Source organism: Pipistrellus kuhlii, unplaced genomic scaffold, assembly GCF_014108245.1.
Source record: "Pipistrellus kuhlii isolate mPipKuh1 unplaced genomic scaffold, mPipKuh1.p scaffold_m20_p_20, whole genome shotgun sequence".
NCBI lineage: Eukaryota > Metazoa > Chordata > Mammalia > Chiroptera > Vespertilionidae > Pipistrellus > Pipistrellus kuhlii.
The window spans coordinates 19,596,628-19,617,246 of record NW_023425516.1 but is presented as its reverse complement, the minus strand read 5'-3'; the positions used below and the strand labels follow the sequence as shown (position 1 = coordinate 19,617,246).

The 20,619-nt window shown below is 44.0% G+C and overlaps 1 protein-coding gene across 6 annotated transcripts in view; it reads right to left on the bottom strand.

Annotated features, from left to right (window-relative positions):
- HORMAD2 (HORMA domain containing 2) overlaps positions 1-17,815 on the bottom strand; it is a 49,329-nt gene extending 31,514 nt beyond the window's left edge. For 2 of the 6 annotated variants that reach the window (XM_045585707.1, XM_045585708.1), the window contains exons 1-5: positions 9,023-9,405; positions 4,965-5,049; positions 2,609-2,750; positions 1,311-1,374; positions 22-58 (exon numbers count right to left, since the gene is read on the bottom strand). In XM_045585707.1, coding sequence (XP_045441663.1) covers positions 22-58; positions 1,311-1,374; positions 2,609-2,750; positions 4,965-5,015 — 294 coding nt within the window. In that variant the 5' untranslated portion in view covers positions 5,016-5,049; positions 9,023-9,405. Of the gene's footprint in view, positions 1-21; positions 59-1,310; positions 1,375-2,608; positions 2,751-4,964; positions 5,050-6,571; positions 6,614-8,632; positions 8,643-9,022; positions 9,413-17,803 lie in introns of those variants that run through there. The other 4 variants (XM_036449730.2, XM_045585709.1, XM_045585705.1 and 1 more) reach the window with 4 other exon arrangements.
- Between the last annotated feature and the right edge of the window lie 2,804 nt (positions 17,816-20,619).

Genomic DNA, 20,619 nt, shown 5'->3' with positions numbered 1-20,619 from the left:
TAAATGTTAAAACATTCTTACGTATCCCCTTTCCAAAGCGTCAAAGCAACCTTGAATCCTGTCAAGAAATAAATGTTTGATGTCAATTTGGACTAGATGCAAAGCCAAAAAAATTCCAAGTACAGAACTGATTTATATTTTCTGCTTTGAAGTACATTAAATTGACAATCATTTGTTTACATTTCCCATTTTATAAATTTTTTAAACTCCCAATACCTTTTACTATGTTAATAGAACTTTATAAATAAAAGGTAAGCGATTTTAGGGTACAGAATTACATCTTATTTTTCATGTTGGTTTCCATACTGTTTAGGACACTGGCATGCCTATCCTGAGTAATCAAGTATTGATTGATCTTTTTCTTCATACAAGTCTATTTACTTCAAAAATAACACTAAGATAGTATCTTAAAATTACATGGAATAATTATTACAAATTTGTAGAAAATTATTTTTAAAAGGCAGAAAGAAATTGTTTTAAAGAAGTGTAACCACCACCACAACAAAGAGACATTTAGTTTCACTTAACGCAGCATAAACACAGACTGAGACAGACACTATGAAACAGTTACAACCGAGGGCTCCAAGTCAGACTACCCTGAATGTTAATCCCCAGGTCTGCCATCTGCTACTTATGTGATGTTCAGCAATTGAATCTCAGGAAGTCTGTTTCCTCATCTATGATATGGAAATTGTACAATATCTCATCAGAGTTAAGATGCACATTCTTTCATATTTTATCATCTCTGATATCAGGATGCATCTTAAAACTGGTGGTGTGTCTTGGTTTCGTTAGCAACATTTTTTTTCTTTTTTACTGGTACATAAATTGTGTAATTTATAAACAACAGCATTTGCTATTCAACTACATAATTAATATGTACCTCATAAAGTTGTTTTGAGATATAAATGAAATCATGATGTAAAATCTCATGCCCTAGAATTTGGCCCTCTGAAGACTCTCAGTAAGTAACACCCATGAGTGTTGTACAGTATGATTTCTGTAAATGCTGGCCTTTTCCTGTCTTTTTGTCATAATTTTTGTTTGCCAAAACTAGAAGTTAATTTATTTGCAAAATCGTTGTTGTTAGAACCATCTGCCTACCCAGTTGTTCATCAAATTTCCTCTAATATTTCTGGTAGCAAGATATTGACCCTAAGGGTTTAAATCTAAAATGTGAAATGTGGTCAAAATAAAGTTTGTGAACGTCTTAAAAAAAGAAAGAAATTATGTTAACAAATAAAGTCTTGTGGGTAATTTCAGCCATGATAAAAATAATATTCAACTTTTGCAAAATTTCAATTACTTACCATTTAATAATAAGCTCAGACCCAGGAGAGCTTTTATCTTCTCGGAGGATTTTTAAATTGAGGTCTAGAAAAACAGAAACACAGTCTATTTTCATCTACTAAATGACTGTTGTACTAAAATTGTCCATTCTAAATAAAGGTATTTCCTTTATTTTATTTATAAAACTAAGTTTTATAGCTTATAAAAATATTTGGAATCTCTACTAGTAAATAACTAAAAATAAATCCTATGTTGATAATTAGCTTAGTTCTGATTTTTATTCTAGTTTAGTAGTCTACACTTACACAATATAGTGAAAGGACCCGAATATTCCATCCCAAATGTGCCACTTTAGCAAGTAGATTATTTGAAGCTAATGGCAATCCAGACCGAGCTGACTCCCCTGGTTGGTGTGGCTTAGTGGTTGAGCATCGACCTATGAACCAGGAGGTCATGATTGGATTCCTGGTCAGGGCACGTACCCAGATTATGGACTCAGTCCCCAATAGGGGGTGTGCAATCAATGATTCTCTCTCATTACTGATGTTTCTATCTCTCCCTCTCCCTTTCTCTCTGAAATCAATTAAAAAAAAAAAAAAAAGACACACCAGTAAAAAAATAGAAGACCCAGATGACCCCAGGTAAACCTTTACCTTTCCATTAACTGATTAAAAGAATTTCGATAGGGGACTTGGCCCAGAAAAGAGCTATTACCAGAGATAACTTTTATCTGATAGACTTCCTAATTTGCATTAACAGTGATAACATCTGATTACCAAGCTCGGCTCCTCTTATCTTCCTGTGAACCGCCCTCCTTCTCTTTGAAACTCCCTGGCCCTCATCCCATTGCTTAGCTCAGAATGGCATTTACATCCTAATTCCCTGCCTTTGCTGTCATATTTGTATGGGCTCCTGTAGATACAGAATTAAATTTGTTTTTCTTGTGTCAATCTTATGTCAGATTAATTACTAGACAAGTCAAGGAATCTAGAAGTGTAGAAGAAAAAAATGTTCGTTCCCAACAGGAGCACAAATGAACTGGTTGCAAAACCGATTTGTGTCACTTATAGGAACTATTAGTTCTTGGCCAGATAACAAATGACAGACTGAGGAAAAAAGAAATCTATATGGACAAGCCCAATAAATCTAAACTAGACCTAAGTAAAACCACTAAACATAGTCAAATTAAAATGGAAAATTAATTAGCAAATTGTTCCTATGCCTTGGACTCAGCACACTGTGAGAAATTAAAGGTTTACTCCTGCCAAATAGAGAAAAGGGACATAATAGCCAAAGTAACCATTGAGTTCAACTTTACCTTCCAAATGGCGGTCTCCATAAGAGCTTTCTGGAAACAGGCCCCTTAAATATGTTATACATGAGATACAAGTAGCAAAAAGTTTCTTCACTGTTGCCAAGGACTCTTCCTGATCACTAATTTGGGATGGGAAAATTGGTCCCTGGAAAAAAATGATGAAAAAGTTTAGTATTCCCCTGGCCTGTGTGCTCAGTGGTTAAACATTGGCCCGAGCACCCCACCCCAGTCCCACCTGCCCCCTCTAGAGCTGTCTGCCTGCTCTCTATCTAGGAGGCTGTCTCTATTTTGCTTGGTAATTCAGTTTGTTCATTAAATTCCACATGAGTACACTCATATGGTATATGTCTTTCTCTGACTTATTTCCCTTAGCTATCATTTTTTAAAATATATTTTATTGATTTTTTACAGAGAGGAAGGGAGATGGATAGAGAGTTAGAATCGAACCTGGGACTTTTCAGTACGCAGGCCGACGTTCCATTCACTGAGCCAAACCAGTTTCGGCTTAGCTATCATTTTTATAATGCCTAGTACATGAAAATACTGTAAAACAACACTGTTATCGATTATTTTAATAAGATAGTGTGCTAATGACACGTAATGTTTTACAGCTTAGCTGTCAAGTTACATGACCTAAGTTACTTTATTTCTCTGAGCTTCAGTTTCTTCCTTATTGCAAAGTTTAATTGAAATAATAATATACTAGTAAGTCCCTTGGCACAGTGCCTGGCATGTGGTAAGTGGTGAATAAACGTTAGTTTCTATAGTTATTATTATTGTCTAAAATATTAAATAGCAAAATCACTCAAAACTCACTGGGAGAAATAGCTCATGTAGTCCAAACTACAAAGATCTGCTTATATCAAAGGGCCAATTTGTTAATACTCAGCAAGAAAAATAACTGCCAAGCTGACTGCAGTTCATATATATGGCTCAGCATCTTGGCCCCAGGAAGGAAGCACACTTAGAAAACTAAATGAGATCAGCAGCTTGGTAAGAATATTGAATTCAAGCAAGAAAGATGGCTGCCTGCTCTCTGCCACAGTTCCCCTTCAACTTCAATATTTCTGCTACAGCTTAATATTCCTGAAACAATTATTTTACTCCCTCTCTTGATCAAACCCACTGGCTTCCTACTGGTTGCAGAATAAAGTATAAGTTCCTTAGCCTTAAGATCCTTATTATTTTAACCTCAGAGTTCCCGTTCAACTTTATTTACTATTTCTGTCCAACAGGACGACACTCTGATTCAGTAAGGATGGTTCTTTGTTATTCTCTGAAACATGCCACGCTCATTTCTTTATTCTGGGGCAAAGCATAGGATAGGCTTCCCTCGTGGAATTCTCTTTCCTCTCCTCTATTAAAATAACTTTCATCATTCAAGATTCATACAAACTACTCCAGGCTATATAAAATCTTATCATTTGTATTGCCTTACTCTCTTTTGCATATATTACTTTGTATATTGACTTAACTCCTGGAAATCTTAATTTAACCAGATAATAAACTTCAAGAAGATGAAGAGTCTTTCTTTTTTAAATCCTCACCTGAAGATATGCTTTTATTGATTTTTTTTTAAAGAGGAAGAGAGAAACATTGATGCGGGCTCCTATACTGGCCCCCACTGGGAATCAAACCTGCAACCTAGGTATATGCCCTGACCGGGAATCGAACCTGCAATCTTTTGGTGCACAGGGCAATGCTCCAACCAGCTGAGCCACCCGGTCAGGGTGAAGTGTGTTATTTATTTATTCATTCAGAGGATAATACACTATTGCATATATATTATATGGTAGTGGGCTCTCAATGAATACATAAATGGTTCATTAATGAATGCCATGGGACAAGATAAACTTGCCAAAATAAACCAGCAAGTCTGCCTAGCCCTGGCATGCCCCCCATGCGTCCCAGCATACAAGTTTTTCTCATTGTTCTCTCCCTCAGTTCTTACAACAGCATCATGTTATACTTCAGAAGTTTCGTGAGTGTTTAACAAGGAACCATTCTCTTTAAACATCTTTTTTTCTGATTTCTTTTATCCTAGAAAATCTAAGTATATAAAAACGAAACAATACCCAGGAAGTTATTTTGTGGGAGTCTATTCTAATTTTCTGAACATCCTCAGTCCATTAGGCAGTTAACATGTAGACATACTCTGCCAGAAATTCTGTGCCAATTCACTGATAAAACTGCTGTTAAAAAAAAAATGCCAAAGATTGAAGTCATCATTCTGAACTGACTACATAGTCATCGATTTTCTTTTAATCCCATTTTTAATGAAATAGAGTTTATTAGTGAAGCAGTGAGATGGAAAATGGGCTATTGCAGAGACAGAGCAGCCATAATTCTTACTAAATACCTTATATGCCTTGCGAATTCTGATGGGGTGAGAGAGCTGAGCAATGGCCATTATAGTAACGTATCAGGATTCTTTTAAGTCTAACCTGCAAAAAAAAAAAAAGAAAGAAAGAAAAGAAAAAAGAACCAATTAGAGACCTTGCCCAACATAATGCTTATTGTGAATTTTCCAAAGAAATATAATAAAATTAGCATTTGACTATATTGTTTGGGAAATTAGTTGAATAAACATTTTGATCTCCATAAACCATTTTTTTTTAATTTGGCATAAAGTCTCTGGATCAGTTTTTCCAACCACCCAATGAAAATGTAAGTTGACTTACTTGTTCCCAAATACATTTGGAGGAGAAAAATATTGTAAATCACCTAATGAGTCCTAACTGGTTTGCCTCAATGGTTAGAGCATCGGGCTACGGACCTAGGAGTCCCGGGATTGGTTCCAGTCAAGGGCACATACTTCGATTACAGGCTCAATCCCCGGGCCTGGTCCGGGCCCATGTGGAAGGCAACCAATTAATGTGTCTCTCTCATATCGATGTTTCTGTGTCTCTCCTCCTCCCTTCCACTCTCTCTAAAAATCGGTGGGAAAATGTCCTCTGGTGAGGATTGACCCCTCACCAATAATATATTTTTTTCATCCTATTATTCCCTCAAAGTGTAACAGTGCTTTGTATATATCAGCACCTCAAAATAATTTCTTGAACTTCGGGTGTAATTGATTTTCAAAGCCAATTCAAAATTTAATGTTTATACTTCACACCCATTAGGTTGGCTATTCCAAAAAAAAAAAAAAAAAAAAAAAAGGAAAATAACAAGAATTGGTGAGGATGTAGAAAAATTAAAACCACTGCTGACTGGAATACAAAATGGTGCAGCTGCTATGGAAACAGTATGGCAGTTCCTCAAAAAGTTAAATAATCACCATATTATCCAGCAAATCTAAGTATATACTCAAAATAAATGAAAGCAGGGATTCAAACAGATACTTGCACACCAATGTTCATAGCAGCATTGTTTACAATAGCCAAAAGATGGGACTATCCATCAGCAGTTGGATTTTTTAAAATGTGATATATATATATATAATGGAAAACTATTCAGTCTTAAAAAGGAATGAAATTCTGATACATCCTGCAACATGGATAATATTACGCTAAGTGAAATAAGTCAGACCCAAAAGGAAAAATATTGCATGATTCCACTTATATGAGGAAGGTAGTCAAATTCATAGACAGTAGCATAGAGGTTAGCAGAGGTTGGCGGGTAGAAAGAATGGAAAGTTTAATGGGTATAGAGTTTCTGTTCAGGGTACGAAAATTTTCAAGAAACAGAGAGTGGTGATGGTTGTCTAACTCTGTGATGAGCTTGGTGCCACTGAATTGTACACTTGAGAATGACTGAGGTGATGAATTTTGCTATGTACGTTTTATCACAATAAAAACCATTGTTTCAAATACCTCCAGGCACTCTGCCTCCCCGGAGCATGCCCACACCCATGCATGCGTCCCCCAGAGGCCCGCATCTCCTAAACTCTAAGGGACCCAAGAGACTGGCAACCAGGGCAGCCATGGGCAGCCAAGGCCCAGCCCAGGCTCACCCCAAACCTACCTCCGAGGCCCCCTTTTCCGTGACTTCTCAGCCAAAACAGCCCTGCCTAGGCACCCTCCTGTTGCTTCTTCCTTCTTAAGCCCTTCCTTAGGAAAAAAACAAACAAACAGGTTTTCTTTCCATTGCTTCACTCCATTAAAAAAAAAAAAAAAAAAAAAGGAAGTAAATTTCCCCTTTTCAAAGGCTTTAATCTAAACTGTGGCTTCTTGTCAAGGTTTTATCCAGTTCTAACCAAAATATTTATAAAATAGTCCGTTAAAAGAAATTCCATTCTGGATCACCCTGTGACCTGCTTTTGTGTACAGATTCATGCAAGATTCTGGAAGATTTTGCAAATAAAAGAGGGCAGCATTATCTGAGGCCACCAGGTGGTGACAGAGATAATAAACAGGTCATGATTCCTCTCCAGTGACTTCTCCAGAGCAGCGCTAGGGGACGCTCTTTTCCAGTATTTTATGTGAGAATGAAAACCTTATGCTTCTTTGGTCCTTAAGGATGCCAAGGGACCTTTTGTTGACTTCAGGGTATAACTTCATTTCTGAGTGTAACCTTCAAGTCTGACACAACGTATCAACTGCTTCCCTTAATGACTGCAAGAAGTTAGGTGGCTCAGTTGGTTGGAACGCTGTCCCATGCACCAGAAGATTGTGGGTTTGAACCCCAGGCAGGCATGTATCAAAGGCAACTGATCAGTTTCTCTGCCCCCCCCCTCCCCCTTTCCGCTCTCAACATAAAAGGGCTCTACAACTGAAGAGACATCCTCTACAACAGTGTTTCCCAAACTTTTGGCCTATGTGTACCCCTTCTATAATTTTCGTAACGCTGAGTACCTCTCGTCCTCATGAAAACGTAGAATTAGGCGCAGCTAAGCACGGTGCAGTGCATATCCCCACCCAACTCGGGTGCAACGTGCGTACCCCCACCAAACTCTTCCCGTACCCCTGGGGGTACGTGTACCACACTTTGGGAAACACTGCTCTACAACTAATTCAGTCCCTTTTAAAGGGTAAAAAATCCAGTGGAGGAAGGGTAGTTTTTATAACCAACTAGAGGCCCGGTGCACGAAATTCATGCACTCAGGGTGGGTTGGGAGGGGGAGATGGGAAGGGTGCCTCAGCCCGGCCTGCGCCTTCTCCCAGTCTGGGAGCCCATGAGGGGTGTCCGACTGATGGCAGCTGGACATCCCGCTAAGCTGGCCTGGCTTCTGGCTGAGCCCATCCCTCTGCGTGAGCGTCTGCCCCCTGGTGGTCATTCTGCCATGGGGTCGATTTGCATATTAGCCTTTTATATATATATATATATATATATATATATATATATATATATATATATATATATGAGGATGGTGTTGGTGCAGTAGGAAATCCATAAGGCATGGGGGAGGGGGTGGATTTTAGGTGAGAAACTCAACTTAAATCTCACACCACATACAAATACTAATTCAAAATGGGTCACGCATTTAAACTCAAAATATAAAACCATAAAGAAGAGGAAAGCAAACTCCAGCAAGAGGACTTGGATTGCCAAAGGTCATCCGGGGACTCCAAGGATTCCCCCAAGTCTGTTTTCATAAATTACTACCCCTCTCCCCCTTGTCACACACCCCATGTGGCCCCGCTAACTCCCCTGCTCCAGGCTCACTCAGAGGAAACGGTTCCCAATCTATTAGATGGGTCTTATTCCTGCTCTCTGGTGTGTGTGTGTGTGTGTGTGTGTGTGTGTGTTTTAATATCTTCTTCACGATGCGTTAATTATTCATTCATTCAGCACTTTTACTGGGCTGGCTACAATGTGCTAAGTTTCCCCTTGGGATTACAAAAATGGGGAAAAGACTGTTCACACATCTCAAAAGATTTATGCCTCCTTGGGGGGAGAAATGAGATGATGGCCCTAATTAGATTAAGCCCTCTTTGAAGAGCAAGAACCATATTTCTTTTTTCTTCTTTTTCTTTTTTTTTTTCTTTTTCCATTTTCACCAGCCAAGGACACGATGTCCCGCACGCCCCGTCCAGGGCCGCGCCCACGTTTTTCTGGCGATTGGCTAACCCTGCGTTTCAAGACACGCTCCCCCCTGTGCTGTTTGGGGAACTAAAGTCCACGGAGATTAACCGGCACGTCCCGGGCAAAAGCGAAAGGAGAGCTGAGGTCACCGGTCCCCACACCCCTGGGCCTGCGCTGGGCATCGATTCTGGCAGGAAACCTCCATGGCGGCGGGAGACACACCGGGCCGCGCTCACGTCCTTCTCGAAGGTTCCACACCCGACAGACCCGACTCCCTGCAGGACGCAGAGTCCCGGCCGCCTGAGCCAACTTCCTCTCCAAAGACGGATTCCTTCTCTTCCCCCCTCGAAAGCTCCACGGAAAAGCTACCTAAGATGGTGGGCGATGCGGGGTTCCCGGTGGAAGGTTCCCCACGTCCCCGCCTCCCCTGGGAAACGGGGTGCGTGTTACCTAGAAGCTTCCCCCCGGGGGCGTCTCCTCACAGTATTCGGCGCCCCAGCGATATACGTTCACATCGAAACTCTCCCGTGAGAAGAGAAGGAAAAGCTCACAGAGACTTAGAAAGCGAACAGTCCCTCAACGGCCCTCTCTCTCCGCGGGCCTCGCGCCCGCCTCTCCCCGCCGACGGGGCCGCAACGGCCTTTTCCGGTTCCAACCCGCCCCTCGAGCTCATGGATAACCAATCAGGTCCCCTCGGGGGCGGGGCGAGAACCACTTCATGAATAATTCATCACTCTCGGCGTACGCCGGCGTCCGGCCTCTCTCCCCTGCTTCATGAATATGCAAATAAGAGCCGAGCGGCGTCCAATAGGCCGCTGGCAGGCCCGGCCCCCTCCACGCGCGGCCCGTGTTCCCGGCCGGACACCTGTTGACAGTTTCCCAGCCCGCACGTCGCGGGCCGGGCGTCCCGCTTCCGGCGGTGGCCGCGCTGCCGAAGCCCGGCCCGCGCCCCGGGGCCTGGGGGACCCGCGTCGAGCACCGTTCGCCGCGGGAACCCGGGGGTGCGGGGCTACACAGGACCCAAGGGCGCCTTCGACTTGGGGAACCGGTGCCTCGAGGACAGCCTGCCTGCCTGCCGCGGGGCTTCCTGGGGAGACGCCTTCCTCCCCCACCCCACCCCCCACAGGTGAGGCGGCAGCGGGGAGGGTTTGGGGGCCCGGGAGGGGTTTGGGGGCCGGGAGGGGTCTGGGTTAGAGGCCCTGAGGGCTCCTGGGGCCCGGGGTCCGAGGCCCGGGGTACCAGAGAGACCTGAGGCCCTCGCCGGGCAGCGGGGGTGTTCGGGGGGGGAGAAGGGGGCGCTAGAGCCTGGGGGGCCCCGGCCCGCGCGGAAGGGGGATGGAGAGGTCCGGACCGCAGAACTTTCAACCCTCGATGGCATCTCCGCTTCTTTCCTATGCACAGACCCAACATGGCATTGTCTTCAACATGAGTTTGTAATTATGCAAATCAGACGCGCACACGTTCTCCCTGCCCTGCCCCTGCCTAACCGGGTCCCTGACGCAGGGGGCCCCGGGCAGCGGCTCCCCGCCCCGGAGCCCTGGCCCCGGGCTGAGGTCACACTGAGGCCCGCCCCGTGGAGCTTTGCTCAGGCGCGTGCGGCCCCCAGAGCCGCTGCCACGGGGTCTCCTAGGGAGTGGATGAGGCCGTGGGCCACGGGAAGTCTGTTTTTCACTTTGTTTCTGAAAGTAAGGGAGCGGGGAGGGGGAGGAATTCAAGTTGGCGAAAACACGAGTTGATAACATAATGACTAACATCAAAGGTTGGGGTGTGATAGTCCTTTAGAGCAAGGTTCCTCCGCCTCAGCAGTAAGACACCCGCCTTCCCAGGCCAAAACGTCTCCAGACGTTGTCAGACGTCGCCGGGAGGGGAGTGGGGCAGGGAACAAAATCGCCCTTAGTTAGGAACTGCTACTATAATCCTGTACTTTCAGAATTAACTGTTCACTAAGCTCCAGCCACACAGATGGTCCCCCCCCCCCTCCCTCCCTCCCCCCCCTCTCTCTCCCTCCCTCCCTCCCTCCCTCCCTCTCTCTCTCTCCCTCCCCCCCCCTCTCCCTCCCTCCCTCCCTCCTTCCCTCCCTCCCTCCCTCCCTCTCTCTCTCTCTCTCTCTCTCCCCCCCCCCCCCCTTCTCTCCTCCAGGCCTTTCCAACTTCCGCTTTTGCCAGCTCCCTTCTGGCTAAATCGTTAGCCCTGCATGCTGGCTGCTTGGTTCTCCTCTGCCTGTGGGTCTCAGCTCAGTCAACTACCCTGGTCTCCAAAGAGCCTTCCCCTCCGGCCTATGCTAAGGACATAAAGGCACCACTCCCACCCCTAACAGTTATTCTAATATTTCCTTCATAGAACTTAGCACAATCTGGGTTTTCTATTTTATTTATTTGTTAGCCTGTGGTGTGTGTGTGTGTGTGTGTGTGTGTGTTGTGTGTTTTTCTCCTCCACCTCCTAGTACAGTGGTCGGCAAACTCAGTCCACAGAGCCAAATAGCAACAGGACAACGATTGACATTTCTTTGGAGAGCCACATTTTTTAAACTTAAATTTCTTCTAACGCCACTTCTTCAAAATAGACTCTTCCAGGCCGTGGTATTTTGTGGAAGAGCCACACTCAAGAGGCCAAAGAGCTGCAGTTTGCTGACCACAATCCTAGTATATAAGCAAGCTTCATTTAGAGGCCTGGTCTGTCGGGGTCACCCCGGTCCCCGGCACAGCGCCTGGCACGGTGCTGGACTGAAATAGCACGCTACCTTCTCTCCCCCTAAGGGCTGTGGAGTTCCTCTTCCTCTCTGTCTTCAGTGCCTGCCTCTTCCTTATAACCTGGGATGAATGAGCCCCCGTCTTAGAGCTGATTTAGGAACTCCTTGAGGTTACTGCCCTTTCTGATGTTCATCGAAGGTATTCAAATAGCTAGGCGAATGAACTCGCCTAAGCCAAGACTTAAGGAATAAATGTTAGGCAATTAAAAACGGACAGTGCTACAGGGCGGTTTAGAAATCACCAAAATCTAGTCTCTTACTTTACAGATTAGAGTTTAAGTCATTTGCTCAGGGTCCCTAAGCTTGTTCAGAGACACCAAGTCACAATACAACCCATGGTTTCACACCTCTCCTTTCAAGTCTCTTTCTTATCTCCAGCCAGTCAATTTCTGATACTTTTCTGCGAAGCTGATTAGCACTCACTCAAACACGGAAATCTCAAGCCAAAGACTTGCTTCATGTCTCCTAAAAGCGCTTGAGCTCCTATTTTCCTTTTTTTTTTTTTTTTTTTTTTTTTAACCCTGCTCATTGATTTTTTAAGAGAAACATCCATGTGAGACAGAAACATCGATTGGTTGCCTCCTGCATGACCTGGGCCAGGCATCGGAACCCACAACCTGGGTTCACTGGGAATGGAACTCGTAACCTTTCAGTGTACAGACAACGCTCCAACCCACTGAGCCACACCGGCCAGGGCTGTACTTTCATCTATGATTACATACAGACCTAGGATCGTAGCCTAATGAACTCAGGTGCCATATGATATTCAGCTTCTTTTGTACCTTTCAGGGATAGGAGACTGGGTATTTTCCCTGTCAAAGCAAAGTTTCTTATTTGTTTTGGAAAGAAAAAATGTGCATCGTGGTAGAAATTGATCATTGTTTAGAAATTTCCAAATAACCAGCTGTTAACGTTTTGCCAAACCCTGTGAAATGTGAAACAGGTGAAAATGGAGGGGAAGGTACCTTTCTGAGAGGACTTCCTTTGCCGAAAGCTAACCTTTCTCTCTCTAGACATGTTTCATTCTACTCTGTGTACCTGAACAGGTGGCACTCCTCATTAATCAGTCTCCAGTTAGACCTTGGTTTTGAGAATTAATGACATTTTTCCTTCTCAGTTAAAGAAATTCGGGTTCCTTCTTTCCTCTTCTTGATCATTCTAAATAGGCAGCACATGCCGAAACCAGTTGGGCTCAGTGGATAGAGCATCGGTTTGCGGACTGGAGGGTCCCAGGTTCAATTCCAGTCAAGGACATGTACATTGCTTGAGGGCACATTCCTGGTGGGGGGTGTGCAGGAGGTGGCTGGTCCATGTTTCTCTCTCGTCGATGTTTCTAGCTCTCTATCTCTCTCCCTTCCTCTCTGTAAAAAATCAATGAAAATATATTTAAAATAAATAAATAGGCAGCACATTGTTAGTAGAGTCTTGTGGAGTGATGCTGTCAGCTTTCAGAATCTTGGAGTTGCTTTAGGGGAATCTGACAGCACACCGTGCTTGTCATGGGAAAGAGATACCATTTGTCTGACTGACTGAAACTCTCGATATCAGGTTCGGTTTAACCTTGGAAATCTCCTCCAAAAGATGCTTTTCTTGAGGGTTATCAAAATAGACATTGACATAAAGTATACTCCCAGGAGGACATCTCTAGATGTACATCTCTCTGCAGTGTGTGCAACGATAGCAAACAGAGAAAAGAGATTCGAGTGGACGGAGCAGCTAAGTAGCAAGTGTGGTTCCTTTATCCTGTTCGCATTCAACTTTCATCAGAACGCTGAAATCATCGTAACTCCCCATCATCGTAAAGCTGACAGCGCCATATTTATTCACTCATCAAGCGTTTATTCTGCTTGGCACTGAGGACCGGCGAGATAATGATGGGTCCCCAAGCTGTGAAAGTTTACAGTTTAATGAGAGAGAAACACTGTAAACACATTACTCACATAGAAAACAGTCAGCAAATATTAATGCAGACATAAATGATCTGATAGAGTGAGGAGAAGGACGCTGTCCATTCTGATTAGGGAATCAAGACAACTTCACCGAGGAGCTGGCATGTTAGGAGGACAGCGCGTGCATATAATTTCCTTTGCTCATTCTTTGGCAATGGTTAGACTGCGTCAAACGAATAGCGTTTGCCCAGGAAATGTTAAAACTAGGAAAGAAAGGTATAAGATGCTTTTGACTTCTGGAAGCAAATGCTTCTGAAAGCTAAACATTGCGTTTGCAGTTCCAAGTGGCTCAGTCATGGTTAATGGAATTCCCTTCCATCTTTGACTTCTTCCTCACTAAGGTTAAGTCAAATGTGGCTCTCATGCCGGCTGTATTATTTCAAGCCTCCTCGTTTCTGCATTAGGGTATTTTATCCTGATCTCCATGGGGCAGGCAGTAACCTATTGTGTTTTTTTAGGGGGTGGGTGTCAGTAATGTTTATAAATGTGTTTATGAGTGTGACTGTGGTCCTAAAATCTTCAGTGTTACTGAGAAGGAAAGAGTGGCTAAATGGTTTTGATAACTAAGTTTTAAATCAAGCCTCTATGTGTAAACTGTTACACTGCCTAACTTACTTAGGGTATTTTTTTTTTTTTTTTAAGAGAAAGGAAAAGATAAAGGATTGCCAGTTTGGCTTTAGCTTCTGAATTTGATCCATTCTTTGGCCGCCAAAGAGAAGCCAATCGATATAAGCCCCGACTATAAGGTCTAAATCTGAGCTCCTACTGCTTTGCCTACTCAACTGTCAACCTACAAAACAGCTCCACGTGTAGGTGGCAATTTATTAGGACCTCATGGCCACTCGAGGGTTGCATATCAATTTCTGCATCCTTCAAATTGATCTTTGCTGGCAGCCAAAGAATCTCCATGTGGGTCATGTGTTTCTGGGAAAGCCTGGGGTGTAATGAATTGGAACAAGAAATGACAGGGATGCAAGTGTCAGGCCTGCATGAGCGCCCTGACGAAGAAATGATGTCAGGGACATTATTGAGTTCTCAAGCATTAAAGCAATGCTCTGTTTGTCTACTTGCTTCTGTTTTTTGCCAACTAGGAAGTTTTGGTGACATGTAAAATGATGTTCTTTCTCTTAATGTTTATCATTTAATAGAAAAGGTTTCCAATGAAATAGATTTTAAACTGACTTTTCATGATTGCACAGAAATCTGAGATGTTCCAAAATGCCCCCACTACTGACAGCCCATGTTTTAAGGCCTTTTACTTGACTAGGACTCACATTTGATGCTTGGAAAATGTCAGTTACCAAAAAATGGTTTAGAACTCCTTCCGGACCGTGGTGTAGCCATGGTCATAGGGGGCTGTTTCTCCCTTAGTTTACAGTATAGACAGCAGTGGGGAGTGTCTGGTCTGTGGGCCGTATAAGGCCCGTGAAACCATTTGGTCCGGACCTGCCAGGGCATTACGGATGAATTAAATGTTCGATCAAATATAGCAAACTAATTTTTTTTAAAATATATCTTTATTGATTTCAGAAAAGAAGGGAGAGGGAAAGAGAGTTAGAGACATCAATGGTGAGAGAGGATCATTGATTGGCTGTCTCCTGCATGTCCCCTAATAGGGATCAAGCCCGAAACCCAGGCATGTGCCCTCGACCAAATCGAACCTGGGACCCGTCAGTCCGCAGGTTGATACTCTATCCACTGAGCCACACCAGCTAGGGCCAGGCTAATTTTTAAGCTGATAATTTTGTATGGCCCATGAATGATGTTATAAATTTCCAAATGGCCCCTGGTTAATACTAACTTAGCAATAAATTCCATGTGTAAGGACTAATGACCTCTGATGGGAAGGTCCCTAATTTAGGATTCAGAGTACTGAGGATCTTCACATGACATGGATTAAATAATACAAAACAGCTAAGGCAGACCTTTTAACATTTCTTCTCATTAACCAAACAACAAAAACCAATTTCTTCCTAGAGAAAGGTTAAACAACTGGAAACTGAGTAAGAAGTCACAGAAAAATTACCTACATAGCTTTAAAAATAGAAGGGAGAAAGAACAGCATGAGTTTTACTATAATTTACACCTAAAAGAACTACCCCGGAAAGCCAGAATTGAACCTGGGACCTTTCAGTCCATAGGCCAGTGCTCCATACACTAAGCAAAACTGGCGAGGGCCTGTATTATTTGTTACGTGTGGCTACAGAAGTCTCTGCTTGAAAACCATTTTCTTTTAAAAAAATTTTTTGGAATTGATTTTAAACAGAGAAAGGGAGAGAGGGAAGAGAGATTTATTTTCCACTCATTCCTGTGCCCTGACGGGGATTGAACCCATAATCTTTGGTACATTGGGATGAGTTCCAACTCATTGAGCCCCCAGCTAGGGTGAACCCATTCTCTTTCATTCTTCCTTTTCCCTTTGTCCCACATGCAGTCATTAGCTAACTTTTCTGGCATTTATTTCCTCCTTCATTCTCATGTCACCCACTCTATCTCAGGTCCTGGTTACTTCTTACCTTGATTACTGTAGAAATATCCAAACTGAGCAGTCCCCTTTCTGACTTAAACTTTACTGCTTTTTCTTTCTAAATATGGTTTAATCATTGTCTTCACCCTAACTAGTAATATCCCCCCTTTCCCCCCCCCAAAAAAATGCAAGCACGATTACATTGAGACACCCATATTGGTAAACAAAGAATCTTGTAGCAAAGGAGTAACTGCAGATGTAGTGTAAGAAGTGACTGATAGCATCAAGTTCTAGAGGAAGAAGGAAAGAATTGGACTAGGAACACCTGTATTGGGAACAAATTTTATATTTTTTACTAAACTTGGTCATCCTTGGAATCGTCATCCTTGGAATCATTTGCCAGATTCTTAGCCTTTCTTGTTTTTGTCTCGAGGTATTTCTCAATTTCCCTCGAGATTTCTTCTTTGACGCATTGGTTGTTCAAGTGTGTTGTCTAATTTCCACGTATTTGCGAACTTCCCAGTTTTCCTTCTGCTGTGGATTTCTAGTTTTATCCATGTGATCAGAAAATATACTTGGTATGGTTTCAACTTCTTAAATTTCTTAAGACTCGTTTTGTAATCTACCCTGGAGAATGTTTCATATGCTGCTGAGATGGTGTATTCTGCTGAGGCTTGGTGGAGTATTCTGTATGTCTGTTAGGTCTGATCAGTTTATAGTGTTGTTCAAGTCCTGTTTCCCTCTTGATCTATCTGGCCACTCCATTATGGAAAGTTGGAAATTGAAACCTATTATTAGAATGTTACTAATTCTCACAATAATTCTGCCAACGCTTGCTTCATATATTTAATAGCTTTTTGTTATCTTGTTTTGTTGTTAATACTCACCTGAGGGTATCTTTCCATGGAATTTTAGAGAGTGGAGGGGAAAAGGGAAGAGACAGAAACAGGTTCTTTCCACCAAACTTGTGTTTTTGACACAGTGCTGTAGGGGTTCTTTGCAGATATTTCCTTCAAATGTAATTTTAAATATTAAAAACCATCTTTAATATGAGCATGCAGATGCAGAACAGGCATTCACTAAGGCTGCCTGAGACCTCACCGAAGGCATTCATTGCTGTGCTGATGTGGGCTCTCAGGGTCGCTGAGCTAGAGGGCTCTCGTTCAGTGCTGTGACCACCAGCCCAGCGGCAACTCCATGCTAGTGGCTTTCACCATAAAATAATTTTAGTGATTATAACCAGTGGGTGATTCTTGACATGTGAAGGGTAAGGACTGAAAGCAGGTGCTGAATATTCTATTAACCTGTTTTTATCAAGCATCTACTTCAGTCTTACCAGAGACTGCAGGCAAGCTGTGACTATTACCACTTGCAATTGATTTTCTATATAGTCAGGATTTTTTTCCTCCATATTATATAAATTCAGAAATAAATTGGATGCTAAGATAGTTCACAACTACCCATCTGCACTAGTCAAAAATGCTCCCCACAACCTCACTGGTTTAGGATAGTGTTTGGACTTGAACTTAAAATATATTACTAGCTTGAATTTTCTATGTATCTGAGAGGTTAAACGGAAAACTAAAAAAAAACACACTGAATTATATTAAAACCTTTGATTTTGATTTTGATTAGGAAGGAGGAAGAGGGTTTAAGACTTTTGGAAGCAACTAAGCTGTTTTCTAAGATTTCTGGCTCGGCTAACTCCAAGAGGACCAGGTTAAAGTAACCGTTTATCTACGGCTGTCTTCTAGAAGCATAGGAACACTCGGGAGGGAGGGTCAGGAAGGAATTTAAATTCGCACTTTGCTCCTTATCCATTGGGAACACTGGATGAGTCTTTGCTGTGCCCTAAGCCTCAGTCTCAACAAAAACCAGGAGGTTGGACTAAATCAGTGATTCTGAACACCAAAACCTTCCTTCAAGTCCGATTTCACCTAGCCTAATACTGAATGGGCCTGGGGCTCCCTCCCCACACAGGCCTGGCAGAACTACGAAAAACACACTAGATAATCTAAGGCCTTTCACCACTAAGCCAGTACTCCATACCCACTGCCCCTCCCCACCAGGCCATCTCCCAGACAGACTGAGGGGCTGAGCTGATTGATCCCTCACTCTCCACGCACTGAACCTGAACTCAGGGGCTCCACGCCTGTCTGTGGGTGAAAATGAGTTATTCACTTTTAAATGGTCACGGAGGCTACACAGAATCAATGCTGTCACAGTAGGCAAGCACTTACTATCAGAAGCAGCACAGTGTATTTCTTAAGCAGCAGCCAAGCCTCTTGGTTATGTGTTTTTCTTTTAATCTTATAAACCAATTGGGAGGCAGCTAAAAGCCAGTTTTAAATGCCAATATAAAACAAGCCGGGACCGGTTTGGCTCAATGGATAGAGCGTCGGCTTGGGGACTGAAAGGTCCCGGGTTCGATTCCGGTCAAGGGCATGTACCTTGGTTGCGGGCATATCCCCAGTAGGGGGTGTGCAAGAGGCAGCTGATCGATGACTCTCTCTCATCGATGTTTCTAACTCTCTATCTCTCCCTTCCTCTCTATACAAAATCAATAAAATATATAAAAAAAAAAAATTCACTTTAAAAAATAAATAAATAAAAAAAATAAATAAAACAAGTGTCGCTGAAAATACAATTGAAATGCAACTGCTGTGAGCACTATAAGAAAGTTAAGAACTCAGGTCTGAATCAAAAGACCAAGTGGTAAATAAAGTACGAGCACATTTAAAACCTTGTAATTCCCGTTTTAGAGGGTGCCTGTCCCGGCCTAGAGCGAGCCTGTTCGCCAGGCGGGCAGCTGGTGTCTGCGTGGAATGGACGCCACGCGCGGGTGGAACGGTGCCGTGCTGGAATGTGCTCAGGAAGCGGTCAGCACGGCAGCTCCTGTTTGAGTCAGAGGCTCAGGAGGCTGCCTCCTCCTCCTCCTGTCTTCGGAAATCTTGTCAGTAACCTCAGCTTAGAACAAATGTTCTTAGAAAATGGAACTGAGCAGCTGGGACTCCAGCTGTTATGCCAAGCTCAGGTGGAGAGTCAGGGCCCTGCAACCTCTGGTCATTGGAGCCCAGGGCCCCCTTTTTAACCCTGCTATTAGCGATGGGCAGTGCAGCTGGGGGCAGGCCACTTCAGCCAGCTAATAAACCCTGAGAAAGCGCCTTTCGATCAGTTCTCACTCTGAAAGGATCAGTAGAGGCTCGAGTTAACACCTTCAATAGGCACAGGATCTCCTCTCAGTGTGCAGCAGCCAAGGATATCAAGGATAATTGCCTGTAATCTTATTTCCCCACTTGATATTCTTTGATAGCTAGAAATTACTTAAATCCTAAATAACTTCCACTTTGTTCATTCTCCTTCAAATCTGCCACAGTACCTTTTTAATTCTTAGGATATTCTTTGCTAACATATACATGAACAGGGAGCATATCAGCAAAATTACTGAAGAAAAAATTTTCTATACATCCTCAGTAGGAAAGCCAGGGGATTAAGACAGCCCTGCCATTTGGGGTCTGGGATAAGGAGGCCAAAGTATAGAAAGAAGGGAAATACTGAGTGCCAGGATAGGAAAATTCAGCTCAGGCACTATAGTACCACCCCATTCCTTCAGACCACGTTCCTCCACGTGGCGGGCCGAAGAAAGCTGGCCTTGGCCTTGAACCACATACAGCCAGCCGTCGTCTCAGGGCACGTCCTTGCCTTCCGCCCACGCGGTGCAGGTCTCTGCAGCTCTCACCTGTGGGCATCCACAGACTTGCCGGGTTCTGCTGGTGTTTGTGAGGCCTCCGGGACAATGGGAGCTGTGTACACACACACACTTGGCTGGGAGACAGATTCTCTACAAACTGGTCTGCACGGACTGCTGGGCTCCGTGTGGACTGGGGGCAGCTGCGACAGCAGCTTCTCCTCCCTAAGACAGGCTAATTCTCAAACATGGGCGGAAGGCACTTGCAGCTTCCACACTGGCACCAGCTGAGCTGTTTTTCGTGCTTGTGTTCTAGGGAGAGGAACTGACCATGCAGAAATTGGCCCTGAAAAGCCTGCCTCAGAGTTAAGGCCTCAGAGGGGCTCTGAGCAGGTCCCCTTTCAACAAAGCCCACCCAGCACAGCATGAGCTACTGGGTGGGGACCCCATTATCTGAGCACCACTCAGCACCAGCCTGCCCCAGGGAGGGACTGCACAGCGTACCCCCGAGGGACGCCCAACAGTGACACACGCGGGAAGAAGTCACCTCTGTGCGGAGGGAGAGCTGGCCAGGACGTGATTGGAAGCTAAGGCCTTGCTCGCTGCTTGCACACCTAAGGAGCAGGTTCCTCCCAGACCCCTCGTTAGGCATACTCCAACCACATCTTATTCAGTTTCTGTCCGAAGTCTCTCATCCCTGTTCATGTCATATCTTTTTTGTTTTGTTAGTCCTCACTAGTTTTTCCCCACTGATTTTGAGAGAGTGGGAGAGGGAGAGACACATGGATTGGTTGCTTCCCAACTGGGGCCAGGGATCCAGCCTGCCCCTGAAGTATGTACCCTTGACTGGAATTGAACCTGTGACCCTTCAGTTCCTGGGCTGATGCTGTAATCCACGTGTCAAACACAAGGCCCTCGGGCCAAATCCGTCCCGCCAGGCCTTGCAATGTGGCCCGAACTGCGCTGTCATCACTGCACTCCGCTGCGTTTCCATCACAATGACAGTTTATGACTGTTCAGTAAACCATTCGGCCCGCGATTGAGGCTGGATTTTAGATTTTGGCCCCTTCTCTGTTTGAGTTCGACACCCCTACTGTAATCAGAGCAAACTGGCTAGCCCTGTGGTCAGCAAACTGCGGCTCTCCAGCCACTTGCAACTCTTTGGCCCTTTGAGTGTGGCTCTTCCACAAAATA